Raw genomic sequence first — 21,448 nt, 5'->3', positions numbered from 1 at the left:
TTCGCAACCGGGGAGAGGAGGGGAATTGAAAGCACCCTGACGGCGATTGGAAGAGCAGGGGAGTGACGTATAACACGCCAAACCAATCAAAACGTCGTGTCCCGCCTCAACCGGAGAGAGACTTATGGGTGGGTGTGTCGATCAGCGTGGAGCAGCGCATGCGTGGTTAGTACCTGTGACTAAAAAATTACTAAATAAATAGTGTTGAAACCGCAAGACTTGGCCACATTCCCTCTGCTGCCCCCTATGTGTTAGGGCAGGTGGGGCCCAGAGGGTGGACTCTGCCCCCAACCATCAGGGCAAAGGACTCTGGCGTGGAGCGGGCTCTGTTACTTATTAATACTGCGCTAAAAGAGTCACTCACGATGGAGCGGTAGCAGAGACAGACACACACACAGTTTGTCTAGACCAGAGCTGGTGATCCAGCCTTAAATCATTGATGGTCAATTAACTTGCGTTAACTAACACACTTGTCAATTCAAGCCTGGACAAACCCTGTCTATGTTCAAACGGGATCACAACTCTCCTCTAGATATAGTCACAAAGGCCTTTGTTGAGGAAGTTTTAGCACTTCTTTTTTCCTTTGATATATTTGTAAAAACACTTCTTATTCCACTTACCCCTTTAGCTGGCATCAATTTAGTGCTCAATTCTGCATTACTTCACTAGGATGCCACAAAGATCTGTGGATCCCAAAGTAAGATTAGGGAGTTTATTCTGAGTTTTTGCTTACCTTTTCTCTTTTCTCTGTGTATTCTTATTTTGTTGCTTATGATTTTTTCCAGTAAAATTTGTTTTTAACTTCTGATCTTTAAGATGTCCCTCATGAAGCTATATTGGCTTATACCCATTTCTTCTCTAGTTTTTCTTCACAGAGGAAATCTAGTCTGTTGGCCTTTAATTATGGTATATTTTAAGATTCTCTGCCAGTCTGGAGAATTTTAATACAACTTTTACACTATTCAGACTGAGAATGACACAAGTGGCACAGGAACCCTGAAAGGAACTAAAAGGAGAGTTTTTTAAAACTAGAATAAGTGGTACAAACTCATAACAGTACTATAGGGGTTAAAAGATTTTCTGCTGTAGTCATTGTCAAGACATGACCTGTAGCATACTTAGTCAAGGGCTGTGGAAGAATGTGACCATGTTATAGGAATTGATGTTTATTTCTGTAGAGTATAGGAATATTCACATCCTAGTAGAATGTCTAAAACAGTAGTAAAGTGATTGTTTTGTACAAAGGGAAAGTTAAAATAGGAGGCATAGTTCCAAACCGGATGACTATAGGGAGCAATTAGTTATGGCCTCAGTCTGGCAGATCATCAGCACCATGTACTCTTGGGAATCAGGAGAGCAGATGGGAGCTTAGAAATTAACAGCGAAAAAAAACAAAACACAAGACACAGGGCACAATACAGGTGTGGGGAGACCCTTAACACATCTGAGTGTCTTTTCCATATATTAGGTACATTGGATGTTCAGAGAAGACCTGTTCAATCAAGGCTAATCAAGTTTGGAAAAGATGTGTACCAAAAAAGACCCTGCCCTGGAAAGTTAGGTAGATACCAGGAGTTTTTCCTATGTCTATGTCTATTTCAACAGTGCCTATGTATTATTGCAACAATGTTTTTTGTTCAGCTATACAAATGAGTGTTTCTGTGCCTTTACATTCCCTCCAATGTTATGCAACTTACACAGTGGACACACAAGATGTTTTCCCATGATGAAGACATATTGGCCAAGTTTTAACAGGAACTGGGCTAGATCTTCTAAAATTAAATAAGCCAAGCATGCCTCTCAATTACTACTTGTTTTTATTTAACCTCCAACCGTCAATATTTTAAACATCCTTTTTTCTTATGAAAATAGATACAAATAAACAATAACCAAAGTAGTTACAAATCTTTCCCCCTTTTCTATTGTGTAGAAGCCCTCTTGCGACAGAATTAGTGCATTTCCTCTGTGGTAGGAGGGGGTAAAGGAAAAAGCAGGACTTAAGGGGGCTGTGCAGTGCAGGAGAAATCCCCACATGGCACAGAGACCAGGTCCCAGTGATCTCCCCGTGTGCTGCCACACCACATCTGTGTATATTCAGTCCTTCCAAATACCATAGTGGAGATTACAGTGGCTGTGGAGTAGCCAGGAGATTCTTCTCCTTTCCCACTACAGATTTCCCCAGTACAGTTAATGTACCCTCACACTCAAAATTACTGGTAAACCACTATGAAAGATAGTTTCAAATGAGTAGAAATAATTGCTAGCCATAAACAATGTTTGAAGTATGTCAGGGTCTTCCGAAGCTGGGCCACTGTAAGGCATGAAGGATCACAGGTGTTATCTCATTAGGGGAGCTTTCACAGAACATAAACATTCATCCCTTTTTTCTTACTCCTCACTTCCCTCTAGACATAACAGCAAACACACAGTAAACTTTGCTTTTCCTTTATTTGTTTCATCTACACTAAACTGATTGTTAATGTTTCTCCAGTTTATTTATCAACAGTGCTAATTTCTCTGAAAATGCTAAGCATAGTGCCAGGAGTAGTTTCCTTGAAGTCATCTAAAATTTATTTATGTCCTATTTTTTAAGAAAAGTAGGCCAAGATTTTCAAAGATGGAATCCTAAATACATATTCCCGAAAGTTGGAATCCTAAATACATATTCAGGCCGCTAAATAAATGGCTTGATTTTCATAAGTTTTGAGAAACCAGCAGTACCATTGACTTCTGAGTACTCATCAGCCTCTTGTTTAGAAACCAAAATATAGAGTTGACAATCAAACCCTAGGGACCGATTCTTGAAAATCTTGGCCATAGGGTTTTCTTCAGGAAAATTTCACTGTTCTCTTTTGTTTCAATAACCTGTGGTAAAATGCATGCATCCACTCATGGACACCAAATATACACTCACAGACCCAATCTCAAACTGATGTCAGATCTAGGAAAGGTTGATAAATACACTGTGCTGTAAGAAGAGGATATAAATGCCGCTGCCTTGAAGTACACAGAGGCTGCCAAACTTACAGCCAGTCCTGGATGATTTGTGTTCCCTCCTATCAGAGAAACACACTGGTATCTGGCTTGGGGCAATTTCCTCCTGCTCATGTTTTCATTCTCAAACCAAAACTATGCTCTCTTTTCTATCCTGCTGCTTTCCACCTTCCTTCCCCTGCTGTTTCTGCTCTCACCATTGTTATTGTTCACAAAAGACTATCTGGCAGAAGGATAGACTGAAGTACCATGAAACATGATGAGCCTGTGATTTTTTTCATCAGACTCTCTGTGTTTTCCCTCACATTTTAGCTTCAGCATCGCTTCCCCAGCCATCCCCCAGTCAGTGAAATATATTTCAAACATTGCAGAACTATAGCACAGAATAAGCACATTCCAGTTTAGTTCAGAAATAAACACCTGCAATAAGTGGTCAGTTTGGTCACCTTCTGCCTATTTGAACTAAATAGTCTTGTTTTTCTGTTTCCCTGAAAATATCTAAAGTGCTCTGATTAAGAAGTCAAAGAATGACCCAGTGCTGGAATTTAGCTGTCAGAGTTAAGGAAGGGGAAAAACTTTCATTTAGTCTGACCTGAGATAACACCCGTGATCCTTCATGGCTTACAGTGGCCCAGCTTCGGAAGATCCTGACATACTTCAAACATTGTTCTGCTCATTTGAAACTATCATTCATAGTGGTTTAGCAGGTAATCTTGAATGAGATGGTACATGAACTGTATTGGGGAAAATTGGCAGTGAAAAAGGCAGAAGAGTCTCCCCGGCTACTCCACAGCCACTGGAATCTCCATTATGGTATTTGGAAGGGCTGAATATAAACAGATGTGGTGTGGTGGCACACAGGGAGATCTCTGGGACCTGGTCTCTGTGCCATGTAGGATTTCTCCTGCACTGCACAGCCCCCTTAAATCCTACTCTTTCCTTTCACCTCTCCCACCTCAAAGGAAATACACTAATTCTATTGCAAGAGGGCCTCTACACCCACAGAAAAGGGGGACAGATTTGTAGCTACTTTGGTTATTGTTTATTTGTATCTATTTTCATAAGAAAAAAGGATGTTTAAAATATTGACTATTGGAGGTTAAATAACTAATAATAAATAACTATTTTAGAAAATGCACAAAATTCTGTCCTTCAGAGACAGCAGCGTGAAAAAATTCCTGCATTAATAAGTCTGCTGGTACAATCATCTCCCAACTTGGCAGAGTTCAGAATGTTCTTTTGCAACCCTTATTAAACATTTTGATCTCTACTTGTTTTTGCAAGAATAGCTGGCTCACTTCGTTCTCTGCTACTTATACACTTACCGTGATTTAGGGATCTCAGTGTCTTTCACAAATATTATTGAATTTAGTCTCACAATATCCTTATGAGTTAGGGAAATATTATCCCTATATTACTAATGGGGGAATTGAGGCAGAAATAGATTAAATGTCTTGCCCAAAATCTGCCTGCAACAGAGCCCTGGTTTTCTGACTCCAAATCTTGTCCTTTAGTGACACAAGAGCTGCCTTTCTCCTGTTATTAGATCCAGTTTCTGTAAACTTTGTGTAGTAAATGTAACTTTCATTTCAGTAAATAATGCCTGTGACTCATAGTGAGCTGATTTCTAACTTGATCTCTGTAGTATATAGTCATTAGGTCTGGACATTAAGAGTGGAATCCTATCCCATTTTAGTCATTGGGGGTGCAATTCACAAAGGTACTTAGGTTCCTAAGTCCCACTTTTAGGCATCACTGCAATCCACAAAACTGCTCAGCTGCCACCTAATCCTGTAGGTGCCTTAACTCGTTTGGTGCCCAAGTTTTTGCAGTAAAAGTTCCCTAGGCACTTATGTGAATGCCTCTGAGAATTCACACTGGTGCCTCACTCTAGATATCTGGACATGTATCTCCTGCCTAAGCCCCAGAGCAATTCACAAACCAGGGAAGACAGGCATTCAGCCACCTGATTAGTATACGGGGGTCCAGTCAAGTTGGAGTACTCAGAAAGACTACCTACCACATTTGACCCTGCTGGTAAAGTCATTCAAAACAGACAGGAGTGGGGACAGGAGGAGAACCTCCTTTATCACATCTGACCTAGAGCACAGATTACTCACTCAGAATGTGGAAACCTTCCAATTCAAGTTATCCTCCCCTCTACCTGATGGGAAGTGATTTGATGAGGAATCTTCACCTCACAAGTGAGTGCTGTAGTCATTAAGCAATGGAATATTCTGATGTGAGTCTCTCTCAATCTTTCTTATTGAAGTTGTTCCACTTTAATTAAATAATTAAATATCAATTTGGCCAAAGAAAGTGTTAGAATGACTCTATAGCCTCATGGTTAGGGCACTCATCTGAGAAGTGGCTGCTCCCTGTTCAAGTACCTTCTCCCTCAGGAGAAGGTGTGACTTGAACATAGGGTCTCCCACAATCTGGGTTAGTACCCTACCCACTAGGCTCAAGCTCAGGATCCTTTTTCCCTGGCTGTTTTGTTTCAGCATCACACATGACTGAATGCCTGTCTTCCCCTGGTTCATGGATCAGAAGCAGAAATAGGCACCTCCTTACAGCCCAGGCTTTATCTCCGTGAGAGCTATGGGACTTAGAAAACATCCCTCTGATCAGCATCTTCCATTGGCTAGTTTTGGCAGCCCCCGCCTAGTATGCTGGCTTTGTGGACTGCATTCTAATGTGCCTATCTCTCCCCATTCATGGTATATTAGTCTATAGGCACCTTACTCAGGCTTTGTGGATTCTAGTGTTGTTTCTGTGATTTTTTTTAGATGCCTAAAAGGTAGGTGCTGCAATGATCAGGGTTGCAATCCTCACATCTCTTTGTGGATCCTACCCTGGGAGTTTTGCTGTTGACTTTATATGGGTCAGACTCCCATCCAAAATGTAGAAGGGTCCTTAATACGATGTCCAAATTCCACATTTGGATGCTCATAGTAACACTTAGCTGTGTATGTTTATAATGTACATTCCTCAGTACCCTCATCCAAATGAGGGATGTGGCTGACTTATGGAGGAGTCCCAATTGAAAATTGGACTCCTGCTGTGTATTTCTTATATGAGTTTGGTATAACAGAGTCTCTGATGTTAACAGCATTTAATTGACTGACCCATGACACTTTAACATCATGTTTCTCAAACTTTATCAGTGCTGAGTACATTTTTAATACAGAAATTATCTTCTGGAGCACCTTCCGTCTCCCTCACAATCATATAATATCTCTGTGGCAACTACAACAACTACAGACACGGAAAGTAATATTAGGAAATAATTTAATGTATTGTAATTGCCTTTCAACAAAATGTAGCCTCTGGAAATAATAAGAAGGAACCAGCACCATGTGACCATCCAACTCTCTGGGAACCACCAAGAAGTGCTCCACAGGACTGCTTGTGATCTATGGACCACAATTTGAGTAGCTCTGCCTTAACTTATATAGTATTTCATTTTCCATATACGGCTTTTATTATCCATTTTAGAGGATAGTTTGTTATCTTCATGTCCCAAGTATGTCTCAGAACACTTTGTACAGGTTACTATGATGTCTCAGGAACGGCAGCAGCTGGTCATTAGGTTCTATACTGTACAAGAGCTGAGCTGGAAAAAAATTCTTTGGTACCAAGAAATTTCTATACTGGTTCACACCCATTGTCCATCTAATCCATAGTTCTGTCTCTGACAGTGGCTGGTACTGGCTGCTTCAGAGGAAGGTGCAAAAAACACAAAAGTGGACAATTATGGAATATCCTGCCTATTAAGAAAATTTCTTCCTCACCTCTGTTGGTGAATTTGTCCCTGTCATAGCATATTCCTCTTTTTGTTGAAAAATTCTGTTTTTTATTGTAGTTTCAATCAATCTACCTGAATTTTGGAGGAAGAATCAGGACAGTTTCCATCTTTACTAATGTACTACTCCAGTCCAACTTCCTGTATGGTTAGCCCTATACCTTTATTCTCACAGGATTAATTCTGCTCTTGGGAGCATATTGGATGAAATAGTGGCATAAACTTCACATACAAATATTTGTTTGACATACTTTGTGATCTGATAAAAATAAACTACATCCTGGCTCCACTGAAATCAATGGCAAAATTCCTCTTGCCTTCAGTGGGGCCAGGAGTTCAATCCTTCATGTTTTGTTCTATCTTCAGATTAACCAGTTAATTTCTGCCTCTGAGATTTGCTAAAAGCAAAATCCTATTAAATGAATTAAAGCACACATTAGGAGTTAATATAATCTGAATTTATTTCCAGAAGAGTGAGATATTTGGATTATGAAGAACAGGAGCAGATATTTGGATTAGAAGACAGATTGACACAATCAGGACCTCTGAGAAGTATATATGTAATTAGGGAACTTTACATCAAAGTACAGGATAAACATGAGAACTTCAGTCTAACATTTCTTTCTAAAGGCAGATACTTGGTAACCTAAGACTGTAATATGGGAGGCACATTCTCATTTCCTGGAACCAGCTATCAAAGACACTCTTTATGCAGCAACGAGAAGAACAAATTGGCTAAAAATCTTGTTGAAATGGGGAGAAAGACCACATGGATTTAAGACTAGCTTTCTTTCCAACACATAGCTGCTGCCATCTCTGACTACACCTCTGTACAAATAACATCATAGTTACAACTGATACCTGCATATCCTCAGCCTTCTATAGCCATTAGAGGCCATGAACCCTGACTTTTCATGACATTTGTTCTGGATAAATAGAAGTACATTGCATTTATCTTTGAGGACTTTTACTCTATGGAGTTTTTCATCGAAGTACTCCCCCTCCACTTGATTTTGCATACTCTAGTAGGAGGAGACTATCACACAAAATATATTGCATAATTTGAAAAATGGAGGACTTGGTTCTCATTTATACTAAGGTTCCTTTACACACTCTGGCAATGGAAATGTTTACCAGAGTAGTGTAAAGGTGCCCTGCGTAAATGAGAACAAAGCACAGAAAATTTTAGGGACAAGAAACGACCTTCTAGCTCAATATACATATAAAGGCCTGCTAGCCTTTTCAAAATGTGCCCTTACTTCCTCTACTTTCCTGCATTTTTAACATATTCTACTATCCTCTCCTTTTCTGGAAACAAAAGTGTCTCATGGACTCATTTGTACTCTGTACTTGCTGGCAAATTATTCCTTAAGGTTGTTTACCTATGCATAAAGCAGCTGTGCCTCAGTTCCCCATTTAATCCATTTTGTCAGTCATTTTCCTTAGTTTTAGAAGAATCAATGTTAAAAAAAAATGTTTCTCTTGACTTTGCCAGTCCCTGGAAACTTTTATTCTGTCACCTCCAGGCCATCTCTTTATCAGTAAGGGCTTGGCTACACTTACAAGTTGCAGCGCTGGTGGAGGCTTTCCAGCGCTGCAATTACACCCCGTCCACACTTGCAGGGCACAACCAGCGCTGCAACTCCCTGGTTGCAGCGCTGGCTGAAAACCCATCCCGGCAGGGGTATAAGGAGTGCAGCGCTGGTGATCCAGCGCTGCTCAGCAGGTGTGGACACTCACCAGCGCTTTAATTGTCCTCCAGGGAATAAGGAGGTATCCCAGAATTCCTGTTCAGCCACTCTGCTCATCAGTTTGCACTCTACTGCTCTTGCCTCAGGTGACCCGCCCTTTAAATGCCCCGGGAATTTTAAAAATCTCCTTCCTGTTTGCTGCAGCCAGGTATGGAATGCAATCAGTTAATCTTTCCAGGTGACCATGCCTCCACGTGGCAAACGAGCCCCAGCATGGAGCAATGGCGAGCTGATGGACCTCATCAGTGTTTGGGGGGAGGAATCTGTGCAGGCACAGCTGCGCTCCGGCCGTAGGAATTACGATATCTTTGAGCAGATATCAAGGGCCATGCTGAATAGGGGCCATGATCGGGACGCACTACAATGCAGGGTGAAAGTTAAAGAGCTGCGGAGTGCCTATTACAAAGCCCGCGAGGGGAATCGCCGATCCGGAGCTGCCCCCACGACCTGCCGTTTTTACAGGGAGATGGACGAGATACTTGGGGGTGACCCCACTGCCAATCCCAGGACAACGATGGACACTTCTGAGCAGGCTGGGGGACAGGAGGCGGAGGCGGAGGCGGCGGGGGGGGGGAGGAAACCGCGAGTGAAGCTACTGGGATGGGGGAAGACACCCCAGAGTGGGCATGCAGCCAGGAGCTCTTCTCAAGCCAGGAGGAAAGTACCCAATCGCAGCAGCCAGCAGTTGCAGAAGGACAAGCAGAGGAGCGGGTTAACGGTAAGCGGCTTTTATTTTCTGGGTGGAAATGTTTCTGGAGAGGAAGGGGGGTTATGGCTGCATGCATGCCAGACTAGAATAGCCCGTTGATGTGGTCTATCACGTCGCGGTAATCTGCTTCAGTTATCTCAGCAAAAGTTTCAGCCAGAGCGTGGGCAATATGCCTGCGCAGGTTTATAGGCAGAGCCACTGTGTTTCTTGTCCCAGTCACGCTGACGCGTCCGCGCCACTGTGCTGCGAGTGGGGGGGGGACCATTTCTGAACACAGGCAAGCCGCGTAGGGTCGCGGGCGGAATCCACATTGCTGTAAAAGAGCCTCCCGCTGTTCCCTAGTGACTCGCAGCAGGGAGACATCTTGCAGGATTAACTCCTGTGAAAAATGTTGGGAGACTCTTTAGTGAAGAGATAGGGAGATAGTGAAGATCACCCCTGCAGCTGCATCTTCACTCAACCCCTCTATCACTCCAGATTACCCGAAGCAACCAGCTCCCCTCTATCAATCAAGCCCCACTTCTCCCTCTATAAGCACCCCTCACTCACCATTTCGTGGCTTCTGTCGTGTTATGCGTGTGGTAAAAGAATGCTAAAGTGAGAACTCCCTCAGTGTAACAATTCATGTCTGGAGATAGTGGATACAATGCTGCCCCTGTTAAATGTTGTCATTTCTGGGTTTCTACAGTGACCTTGACTACTGGACTGAGCAGATGTTCCACTGCACAGAGGCTTCAAAATTTGAGAAAAAATCCCCGAAAGAGCAAAGAGGACATGCTGAAAACTGTTCTTCATCACTCTGCTACAGAGAGAAAGGAATTGAAGGAGTGGAGAGAGAAGGAAAGCATGATCCCCCAGAGACATTGGCGTAGAAACGCTGTGGCAAAGAGGAAAAGCACAAACCAGCTGCTAGACATCCTGTCGCGCCAAGCGGACTCTCTCCAGGCTATCGTAGCCATCAGGGGCGGCTCTAGGCACCAGCAAACCAAGCTGTTGCCTAGGGCGGCCAAATCTAGGGGGCGGCAGGCTGGGCCGGTGGACCTGCCGCAGTCATGCCTGCGGGAGGTCCACCGGAGCCGCGGACGAGCGGACCTGCCGCAGGCATGACTGCGGAGGGGGCGCTCGTCCCGCGGCTCAGCTGGACCTCCCGCAGGCATGACTGCGGCAGCTCAAGTGGAGCCGCCGGACCCGCGAACCGTCCGCAGCCGTGCCCGCGGGAGGTCCGCTCGTCCCGGGGCTCCGGTGGACCTGCCGCGGGAGCTCAACCGGAGCCGCGGGAAGAGGGGACCCGCCGCGGGACCGAGGAAGGGCGGCGCAGCACACCGCGCTGCTTGGGGCAGCCTATTTTCTAGAGCCGCCCCTGGTAGCCATGCAGGCAGAGCAGTCCCGTGCTGCCCCACAGCCCCCCCCCCCCGTCCCAAAGCTTTTTGCCTTGTGCCCCAATGTCAGCTCAAACCGCCTTTCCCCAGCATTCAGGTTCTTACCACCACCAGCTGCCTCCAACACCTGTACGTTCACCAACCAGCCCTGATACCTACCACCACCCTTACCCTCTGCACTCAACCCCCATCACCATGCAGTATATGCACCCTGAAGTGCAGGATTCGTTAAACAGCACTCCAGACAGGACATATGCAAACTTGTGACTGTACAGTTCACCAACCCACACCCCTTCCCTCTTGTTTTCATGAAATGTTGTCTGTCTGTCTGTCTGTCAAGGAAGTTTTTTTCTTTTCAATAAAACAATTCTTGGCTTTGAAAACAGTCTTTATTATAGCAGATAGTTAAAGATACCTTAGCCCAGTAAAGAAAGAGGCACTGCAAATCATATTATTATTAGGGATAATAGAATAACAGTGTAAACAGTGCAATTCACTCCCATGCAAGGCAGCAAACATTACTGTTGGCTTTCAGCCTCAAATTCTTCCCTCAAGGCATCCCTAATCCTTGTAGCCATGTGCTGGGCCTCTCTATTAGCCCTGCTCTCTGGCTGTGCATATTCAGCCTCCAGGACTTGAACCTCGGTGGTCCATGCCTGACTGAATGTTTCACCCTTCCCTTCACAAATATTATGGAGGGTACAGCAAGCGCATATAACTGCGGGGATGCTGCTTTCCCCCAAGTCTAGCTTCCCATACAGACATCTCCAGCGGGCTTTTAAACGCCCAAAAGCACACTCCACAGTCATTCTGCACCGGCTCAGCCTGTAGTTGAACCGGTCCTTGCTCCTGTCAAGCTTCCCTGTATAGGGTTTCATGAGCCAAGGCAGTAACGGGTACGCGGGGTCTCCAAGGATCACAGTGGGCATTTCAACATCCCCTACTGTGATCTTCCTGTCTGGGAAAAAAGTCCCTGCCTGCATCTTCCTGAACAGGCCACTGTTCCGAAAGATGCGTGCATCATGCACCTTTCCAGGCCAGCCTGTGTAAATGTCAATGAAACGCCCGCGGTGATCCACAAGCGCCTGGAGAACCATAGAGAAATACCCCTTACGATTAACGTACTCTGATGCCAGGTGGGGGGGGGCCAGAATAGGAATATGCGTCCCATCTATCGCCCCTCCACAGTTAGGGAAACCCATTTGTGCAAAGCCATCCACAATGTCCTGCACGCTCCCCAGAGTCACGGTCTTTCTTAGCAGGATGCGATTAATTGCCTTGCAAACTTGCATCAAAACGATTCCCACGGTCGACTTTCCCACACCAAACTGGTTCCCGACCGACCGGTAGCTGTCTGGAGTTGCCAGCTTCCAGATTGCAATAGCCACCCGCTTTTCCACCATCAGGGCAGCTCTCAATCTTGTGTCCTTGCGCCGCAGAGTGGGGGCGAGCTCAGCACACAGTCCCATGAAAGTGGCTTTTCTCATACGAAAGTTCTGCAGCCACTGCTCGTCATCCCAGACTTCCATGACAATGTGATCCCACCACTCAGTGCTTGTTTCCCGAGCCCAAAAGTGGCGTTCAACGGTGCTGAGCATTTCTGTGAATGCCACAAGCACTTTGGTGTCACACGCGGCAGGAGAATCGATATCGATATCATCGTCAGACTCCTCACTGTCACTTTGGAGCTGAAGGAATAGCTCGACTGCCAAACGTGTTGTGCTAGTGACACTCATCAGCACAGTCCTCAGCAGCTCGGGCTCCATTTCCCACAGAAATCGCGATTCACACACAGAGCAGAAAGACACTCACAATGGCGCCAAACGTTGCCAGAAAGACAGAATGCTGGGATGTGAAGCGATGCACCACGGGGCGTTGGAACAGGAAGCGGAATGACCCACACACTTCCTTCCCCTTCCCACAATACTCAGCGCCAAAACGGCGCCAAAACGGCGCCAAAACGGGATGAGGTGCTCTGTGGGATAGCTGCCCACAATGCACCTCTCAATACAGCGCTGGAAAGTGCTGCAAGTGTGGCCACACTGCAGCGCTGGTAGCTGTCAGTGTGGCCACACTCCAGCGCTGGCCCTACACAGCTGCATGACCAGCGCTGTAACTCCCAGCGCTGCAACTTGTAAGTGTAGCCAAGCCCTAAGGAAAAGCCCAAATCCTTACTCTTGAATCATGAATTAGACTCTTCAGCAATGCCCTTCTCTATGTATCCAAAGACAATAATATATTTCCAGTGGTATTGTAACTGCATGGAGTATCCCAATGGCATCTTGCAAGTGCCTCACAAAGTAAATAGCCAATCCAAAACACATTGAAGTCAATGGAAAGGTGCCCTAAATTTCCTATCCTGCAAATTGAAGCTCCCTGAGTGGACCTGTACACAGGTACAGAGTTTTGTTTACTTTAGTGGAACTCTGCACAGTAAAGGTGGATCAAGTGGATCATTTTGCACATTTGAGACCTAGCATACTATGATTTGGAGTGGGAGGGGGCTGCTGCGCCGCTGTAATGCTTAGTGAAGAGTCTACTTATGCCAGTGGGAGAGCTTCTTCCATCAGCGTAGTTACACCATCTCCATGGGAGGTGGTAGCTATGTCAACAGGAGAAGCCACCGGGAGTTAGGTCACTATACATCACTCAGGGGTGTATACTGACATAAATTTGTAGTGTAGGCTAATCTGCTAATCCTTTTCCTGATCAAGATGCTGGATTATTCTTTTATTTAGCTCATATTCCCCTGACTTGAGCTATGCTCACAGACTAGTTTTTTTGCAATTTCATGCATTGAAATATGTTTGTCATCTGCTGGCCCAATCATTAAACAATTCGGATTGCTTTGAATCTGGCTGTAATGCTCCTCATTATTTACTTTACTTCTAGTCTATTTGTGACACCTGCAGAATTGGGGAACTCATATTTAGTGTCATTGCTCATATCATTTTATATATTAACAACAATAAATTTCCTAAAACTGACTCCTGGGCAGGATGGGGTTAAATTTTCAAAAGAGCTAAGGACCAGCCTCTGTTTGGTAGGTGCAATTGACATCTGTACAATTTGTGTTCACCCTTGTGCCACAAAATCAATTGCAGGCGAGAAATCAGAGAATTTGTGCCCCTAACTACCTGACTTGAACCCACAATTGAAATGCCTGTGCAATTTTTGCAGGTACAAATTAAAACCACAAAAGTGGAGGGTAGGCTTCAACTCATTTGGAAATGTACCTCCATGACCTCTTTCCAGTGTTAAAACTATTCATCCATGGTTACTCTTTAACTCTCTTAAGCCTTCCGGTCTCCCCATTTTACTTCTTATTCTATGACTCTTTACCTCAGTCACATCTGCTCCTCGCTGAATCACTCACTTTTGTAGATGAACTCATTATGGATCAACATCATCAGTTAGAGAAATGCCTTTGAAAAAGTAGTGTCTTGATGCATTTCATTTGTCTAGCCATTGCTACATCATATAGGCTATGGCTACACTACAGCTTAAGTCAACATAAGTTATGTTGCTCAGGGGTGTGTATTAGTCACCCTTGAGCGACATAACTGACTTAAGTGCTGGTGTGGACAGTGCTATGTTGGTGGGAGAGCTTCTCTGCTCGCAGGGACTAGGGTAATTAAGCTGATGGGAGAGCTCTCTCCTGTTGGCTTAGAGTGGCAGCATCGGAGCAGCTGTGCTGCTGTAAACTCTCTATTGTAGCCATCGCCATAGGGTGGGGTTTAATTGTGATCTAAAGTTTGGGGTTGCATGTAGTTGTGAATCTTGTAAAACTTTATACACATCCACTCATTTCACAAGAAAAACAGGCATATGAACGTGTATATTTGTGATCAGAAAGTTAACGTGAGTCACATGCATCATGAGTCCCTTAAGAATGGATTCAGTACACATTAAAAGAGAGTTTTTACAGACAAAATTCACAACCTATTCCCCAAAACTGACATTCTTTATTCAAAATGTATTGTTACCATATTGTGTATTTAAAAATATAACATGAAATGTTGTATCCTTCCCAAACAAAAGATAAGATTAATGACAAATCAGTTATTAAATTGATGTTTTGCCTCTTATTAAAAATGAAGTTCTAATCTGAAAAAAGACATTAAAATGGCACCTTTTTATTTCGTTTATCTGCTTTGTGTGTGAATCTGAATCATATCAGCTTCTGTTCAGCCCAATCCTTCATTTTCCTAATACATCGGGGGTTACTACTGTACAACATGCAAGAAAATTCTTATACACTGTAGTAAACCCGAATCCTACTCTGTAACCTGGACAGAAAAGAAAAACCACTCATGCAAATTTACATTATGGCTATGGAAGGGCTAGAGAAGGATTTCTCAAGCAGGATATTCATTTGATATAAAGACCTAGCTCATTTTATTAGTATTCGTTTGGCATCAGTACTTCACTCATTCATGTCTTTGCAGTTGTGAATAACAGAACCACCTCAAACTCATGTAGGTATAACCTTTGTACCTCACCATATCATTCTGTAGTCTCTCTTTCTTATAAATATATCTACTATATACTTTCTACACGTCTAGCTGAACTTACTGTTGGTGGTGATACAAGAGTCATCAAAAACATAATTGATAAGCCTGTTCTCACTGAAGAGCTTTAACCTCAGAGGGAGCAAGATTGGAGCCCAAGCTTCATTTCCAAATCCCAGAATAAGCAGGCAGTACTGACAGTATATTGAACAAATCTGACATGGTATCGAGAGGATTTGCTAGAGTAGACATGGAATGCCATGATGTCAGAGTCATTTTTTCCTTATCACAACTGCTCTTAATGTGGCAATGCAAAGGTCTGAAACAACATTAAGTTTTCATTAAAGAATAAAAGTGAAAAAAATAAAATTATAGACAGACAAAAGTCAAAAACGTGTCAATGAATAGTTGCCAAATTATTTTATTTATATTAGGTCTCTAGATGAAATTAAACTCATTAAATGGGATACTATATTGGAAGTTATTAGACTCCAGCTACCAAGGGAGGTTGTTGCAAGGAGCATCTATTAAAAAGTCAAAATAATTACACGCTGATTTTTATAGTCAGCTTTTAGCATTTTGTATCAAATATAAAACAACAGCTTCCTTTTCACAGGTCATCCGTTTCTGGAACAGTGTTGGAATCCGAAGGCTGGATGAACACTATGGGAATATTCTCTGACATCCATCCCTTAGGAGTCCTGTTGAAGGACCTCCTGGTAGAAAGAGGGTTAGCGAGGATCATGAACCTGGGATCATTTAGCAGCAGTAGATTAAAATCTGGTACCTTGAATTTAACCAGCTTTGATGCCCTCTCAAAACCACCAAATGGAGTGGCAACTCTGTAAAGATGGTGGGGGAAAAATAAAAGTGAAATGTGATTTTAACAATACCCATTTTTCTTTTGCCCCAAGAGCTGAAAAAGAATAATCTGTTTTTTTATTTGATTTGGTTTGATTTGGTATGACATTTTTTCAATACAGTAATATGATTCCTAGCTTTCTGAGATCTCTTGGAAAACTTTTGGAAAAGCGATATATTGTTTATTTTTCTGGCAAATTCTCTTCAGTGCCCCTCTTTTGTTCCTATACAATTTTTCTTTACATACATGTTTATTCTCAGCCTTTCTCATAGTCATAGTTACCCAATATTTGGATGGAAAAATGATTGAACAATAAGTTGTAACAAAGTGAGTGCCTGATGATTGATGATTTAGTCACTGAAGGTATTTTGCAAATGATACGTCTGCTATATGCTCCAGCCTCTTCTTCTCCTATTTTGAGAGTCAGAACATATTGTCTTCTAGACATATTAAGGACCAGGTTCTACTGTCTTATGTGCACTACAGACCTCAAGAAGGTGAATTATAGCAGTAAGAGCCTGATTCTGATCTTACACTGCTATAAATCAGAAGTAATGAAGCTGAAGTCAGTGGATTAACAATGTACGACCCTATCTACTCACAAGTGTTGTATTGATTTAACTAAATTAGTTTAGAAACTGGCTAGTTAAATTGGTGAAAAACATTGTTGCATTTGAAACCTACTCTCTGAAGAAGACTTTGTGCCTCAAGAGCCCTTCCTGGGTTTCTTTTGGTAGAGGCTTGAATCTAGCCCATTATCTGCTGCCAGTATTTTTAATGTTATTTAAAGGTAAATGTTCCTGAGATGATTAGCTTGACAAAAGATAAGAAACACTTAGCAAGCATAGATGGTTAAATGAATTTGCAAATATTTTAAAACAACAACATTTCCACATACAATTTGTGATTCTTTTGTACTTGCAGACTTCTGGGCTGAGAGTTTTCCCTTAGCTGTTCCAGAACCAGGGCTGGCTCCAGTGTTTTTGCCGCCCCTGCGGCAAAAAAACCCAACCAAACAAAAGAAAGCCACCATCGGTGGCACTTTGGCAGCAGCTCTACTGCCGCCGCTTCATTCTTTGGCGACAATTCGATGTCAGGTCCTTCCCTCCAAGAGGGACTGAGGGACACGCCGCCAAATTGCCGCCAAAGAGCCGGACGTGCCACCCCTTTCCGTTGGCCGCCCCAGGCACCTGTTTGCTGCACTGGTGCCTGGAGCCGGCCCTGTCCAGAACCCCATGTGTAAACAAACCTAACCAAACGGAAATAAATTGTACCAAATATGGCCAGACCTGTTAGTCAATCAAATAGTTTTCCTGGAATATATCTAGATTATGGCCAGTAAAGAAGCAATTAAGATTTGTTAACTGGACCTTGATTCTTGGTTGCCACAAAACCACACAAGTAGTGGCACACCCAAGTGAATTCCAGCTGAAAACTGAGAGCTCTCAGTTGACCCACTTGGTTTTCTGGGTTTGATACAGAGTAATGGATCCATTGGTCTAGAGTTCCTGGGGCTACTGGTCCTCCAGTGCAGACCAAAACAAATAACTGAACACCAGCAGAAAACAAACGAGAACAATTGAAGATTTTACTGGAATGTTAGCAGGTTATACATGGTAAAACAATACCCACTGCCAGATAAGCAAACCCTAAGATTCCACAAAAAAATCAAAGGGAAGTATCTACTATAGACTAGACTACTCTATGTGGTGCATAGAGATTGCTCACTGAAATTTTGCAGTTAGGTACATAGAATTATAGAATCATAGAACTGGAAGGGACCTCGAGAGGTCATCTAGTCCAGCCCCCTGCACTCAAGGAAGGACTAAATATTATCTAGACCATTCCTGACACATTTGTCTAACGTGCTTTTAAAAATCTCCAATGATGGAGATTCCACAACCTCTCTAGGCAATTTATTCCAGTGCTTAACCACTCTGACAGGAAGTTTTTCCTAATGTCCAACCTAAACCTCCCTTGCTGCAATTTAAGCCCATTGCTTCTTGTCCTATCTTCAGAGGTTAAGAAGAACAATTTTTCTTCTTCCTCCTTATAACAACCTTTTACATACTTGAAAACTGTTATCGTGTCCCCTCTCAGTCTTCTCTTTTCCAGACTAACAAACCCAATTTTTTCAATCTTGCCTCATAGGTCATGTTTTCTAGACCTTTAATCATTTTTGTTGCTCTTCTCTGGACTTCTTCCAATTTGTCCACATCCTTACTGAAATGTGGTGCCCAGAATTGGACACAATACTCCAGTTGAGGCCTAATCAGCATGGAGTAGAGTGGAAGAATTACTTCTCGTGTCTTGCTTACAACACTCCTGCTAATATATCCCAGAAGGATGTTCACTTTTTTTGCAACAGCATTACACTGTTGACTCATAATTAGCTTGTGGTCCACTATGACCCCCAGATCCCTTTCCACAGTACTCCTTCCTAGGTAGTCATTTCCCATTTTATATGTGTGCAACTGATTGTTCCTTCCTTAAAGGAGTACTTTGCATTTGTCCGTATTGAATTTCATCCTATTTACTTCAGACCATTTCTCCAGTTTGGCCTGTTCATTTTGAATTTTAATCCTATCTTCCAAAGCACTTACAACCCCTCCCAGCTTGGTATCATCCGCAAACTTTATAAGTGTACTTTGTGTGCCATTAAATAAGATATTGAACAGAACCGAACCCAGAACTGATCCCTGCGGGACCCCACTCGTTATGCCCTTCCAGCATGACTGTGAACCACTGATAATTAGTCTCTGGGAACAGTTTTCCAACCGGTTTTGCACCCACCTTATAGTAGCTCCATCGAGGTTGCATTTCCCTAGTTTGTTTATGAGAGAGTCAAGTGAGACAGTATCAAAAGCTTTACTAAAGTCAAGATATACCACATCTACCGCTTTCCCCCTATCCACCACAAGGCTTGTTACCCTGTCAAAGAAAGTTATCAGGTTGGTTTGACATGAGTTGTTTCTGAGAAATCCATGCTGACTGTTACTTATCACCTTATTATCTTCTAGATGTTTGCAAATTGATTGCTTAATTATTTGCTCCATTATCTTTCCGGGTACAGAAGTTAAGCTGACTGGTCTTTAATTCCCTGGGTTGTCCTTATTTCCCTTTTTATAGATTGGCACTATATTTGCCCTTTTCCAGTCTTCTGGAATCTCTCCCGTCTTCCATGACTTTTCAAAGATAATCGCTAATGGCTCAGATATCCCCTCAGTCAGCTCCTTGAGTATTCTAGGATACATTTCATCAGGCCCTGGTGAACTGAACACATCTGATTTGTCCAAGTCATTTTAACTTGTTCTTTCCCTATTTTAGCCTTTTCTGAGTCTATCTCATTTTCACATCATCCCAAGAAGAGCCAACTCTGGTTCCAAAAATTGATCCTGGCAAGGTGGAAAATGCCTTGTGAAAGGTTCTGATCACACACAATCCATGAGAATGGAGGATGGTTTTTGGATAAGGCTCCAAAATGACATCTTTTGATACATAAAGGACCAAATTTTGTAGCAGCAGCCACTCTTCACACACAGTGACTGTCTAAGCGAGCCGTTTAATTTTCTTCCAGGTTACACATGACAAATTCTATACTGTACCTTATTGATTAAAAATAATTACTTTATAATCAGCACAGAGTGAGTGCAGTGACCTACATGTTATTGGAAAATAACGATCATTTTAATTGCTGCTCTAATTAAGATGTATATTCTCCTGGTAGTGTTCATGTAATCTTTAATGTTTATGGATTTGTAAGTTAACAAAAGGATAATCAATGTTAATTTTGTGTTTGTACTTTGATATTATTATTATTATAGTATTTTATATTATGAAATAATTGCTTCCCTTTATAATTCTGTCTATATGTAGAGCACATAGGTGTAGATAACACATTCAAATGTGTGCGTTTTATGAAAATTCACTAACTATCTTTTGAACTTACAAAAAATGAATAACTGCTATACTAAAGCTGGCCTCACTGGATTATTCATTTACACATACCTGTGTGCTATGCAGAAATACATGATGATCTGCATGAAAGAGAGTGCAGTAATCAGCTAATAAATGTTAATTTGTCCTTCATGGCATCAGTACATTTTCCTGTGAGCAATAACTTGTATGATGACAAGGTGCTGTAATATCCTGCACTGTTTGGAAATTAAGCAAATAATCTGAGTTCTGATTCATTGTCTGTAACCCAAAACTACTGCCTAAAAAATTCCAAATAGTCATTGCACAATATAGGAGAAAAAATGCTGGTCTCAGGCAGTGGCAGCAGGAAGTCTAGGGAGTGGTTTATTATTCATTTTGCATATTCCTAAAATATTGATGTGTGATTTAAAAATATCATGGCACATACATGTATTTTTTTAGCCCCTGCTCTATATGTGCACATTATTTTTTTCCTCACTTTTAAAATCATTATTAAATTGTTCCTATAAAGGAGAGAATTTTTATCTGAAATTTTTGAAGGTTAACAGATTGAGAGAGAAAGTTGTTAATTATGCTGGTTTAGCTGCTATAGTTATATAATAAAATAGTTAAAAAAAAATCCTTCATTTGCCCAGATTTCTTTAAAAATGTGAATAACATTTCCTAAACATTCTGCTTAGAGCTGTGCAGTGGAGAACTGCTCCTGACACACCCACACACTCTGGAGAAAGTAGGACTCAGGTGATGTCCCCTCACCCACCAGGATGCCTTGGGGAAAAACTGCAGAGAGGATTGGAACCATGCAGAGACACCATTAAGTAGGACTGAAGAAGCAGCCAAAGCAGGATCCTTTGGACATTCTAGAGACTTTTCTACAGATTCCGCTGGACTTTTTATTGCATGTGCCGATTGGCTGTTTGTTCCAATCCTCTCCTTCCCTTCCCTCACAGTCTCTTCACCTCAGCTTCATTCCCTCTTCACTTCTGCTTCCTGTCCCTGTGCCCCTTCCCCTCACCTCATTCTCTTCAATGTCCCCCCTCCCTTTACTTTACTTTTAGTTTAACTGTTTCCCTCCTAACTAAACCCAGTCATAAAAAATAAATAAATCATGGCACTAACATTATGTTTGTTGCTGTCTGCTTGTGTGTTATACACTCTCCCCTGCCCTATGTCTTTCTTGTCTATTTAGACACGCTCTTTAGGAGACGGACTGCCTGCTAGACTGTGCTAAGGCAGTGCCTGCCTCCTGCAAGTTGAGGGCACTCAACACTTGGCAAGAGACACTTAGCATTTTGCAGGATCAGATCCAGAGTTTGTAAATCAGTAAAGCAAAGCACTAGCCAGATGGACTGGATTCCTTAGTGTTTTGGAAGCAATAGATTGGGAAGGGAGAGGCCTGAGCAAGGACTGATCTAGTTGGAGAGGAAGAACCAGTCAAACCTGCTTGTTGTCAGATGCAGGCATGCTGCAGTGCTTTATTTGTCACCTATAATTCTAT

At 42.6% G+C, this 21,448-nt stretch overlaps 1 protein-coding gene and 1 long non-coding RNA gene across 2 annotated transcripts in view; one reads left to right on the top strand and one right to left on the bottom strand.

The window, feature by feature from the left end:
• The first annotated feature begins 53 nt into the window (after positions 1-53).
• LOC123371198 lies at positions 54-21,018 on the top strand. Its single transcript, XR_006579722.1, has 3 exons — positions 54-165; positions 1,469-1,561; positions 20,631-21,018. It is a non-coding gene; the product is annotated as an uncharacterized LOC123371198 (long non-coding RNA).
• The window catches only part of MYOZ2 (myozenin 2), a 31,636-nt gene continuing 25,947 nt past the window's right edge, over positions 15,760-21,448 (bottom strand). Inside the window, exon 7 of the mRNA XM_045018499.1 lies at positions 15,760-15,991. Coding sequence (XP_044874434.1) covers positions 15,760-15,991 — 232 coding nt within the window. The remainder of the gene's footprint in view (positions 15,992-21,448) is intronic.

Source organism: Mauremys mutica, chromosome 5, assembly GCF_020497125.1.
Source record: "Mauremys mutica isolate MM-2020 ecotype Southern chromosome 5, ASM2049712v1, whole genome shotgun sequence".
NCBI classification, from domain to species: Eukaryota; Metazoa; Chordata; order Testudines; family Geoemydidae; genus Mauremys; species Mauremys mutica.
The sequence above is the reverse complement of the archived record's forward strand: the minus strand, read 5'-3'. Positions and strand labels throughout refer to the sequence as shown.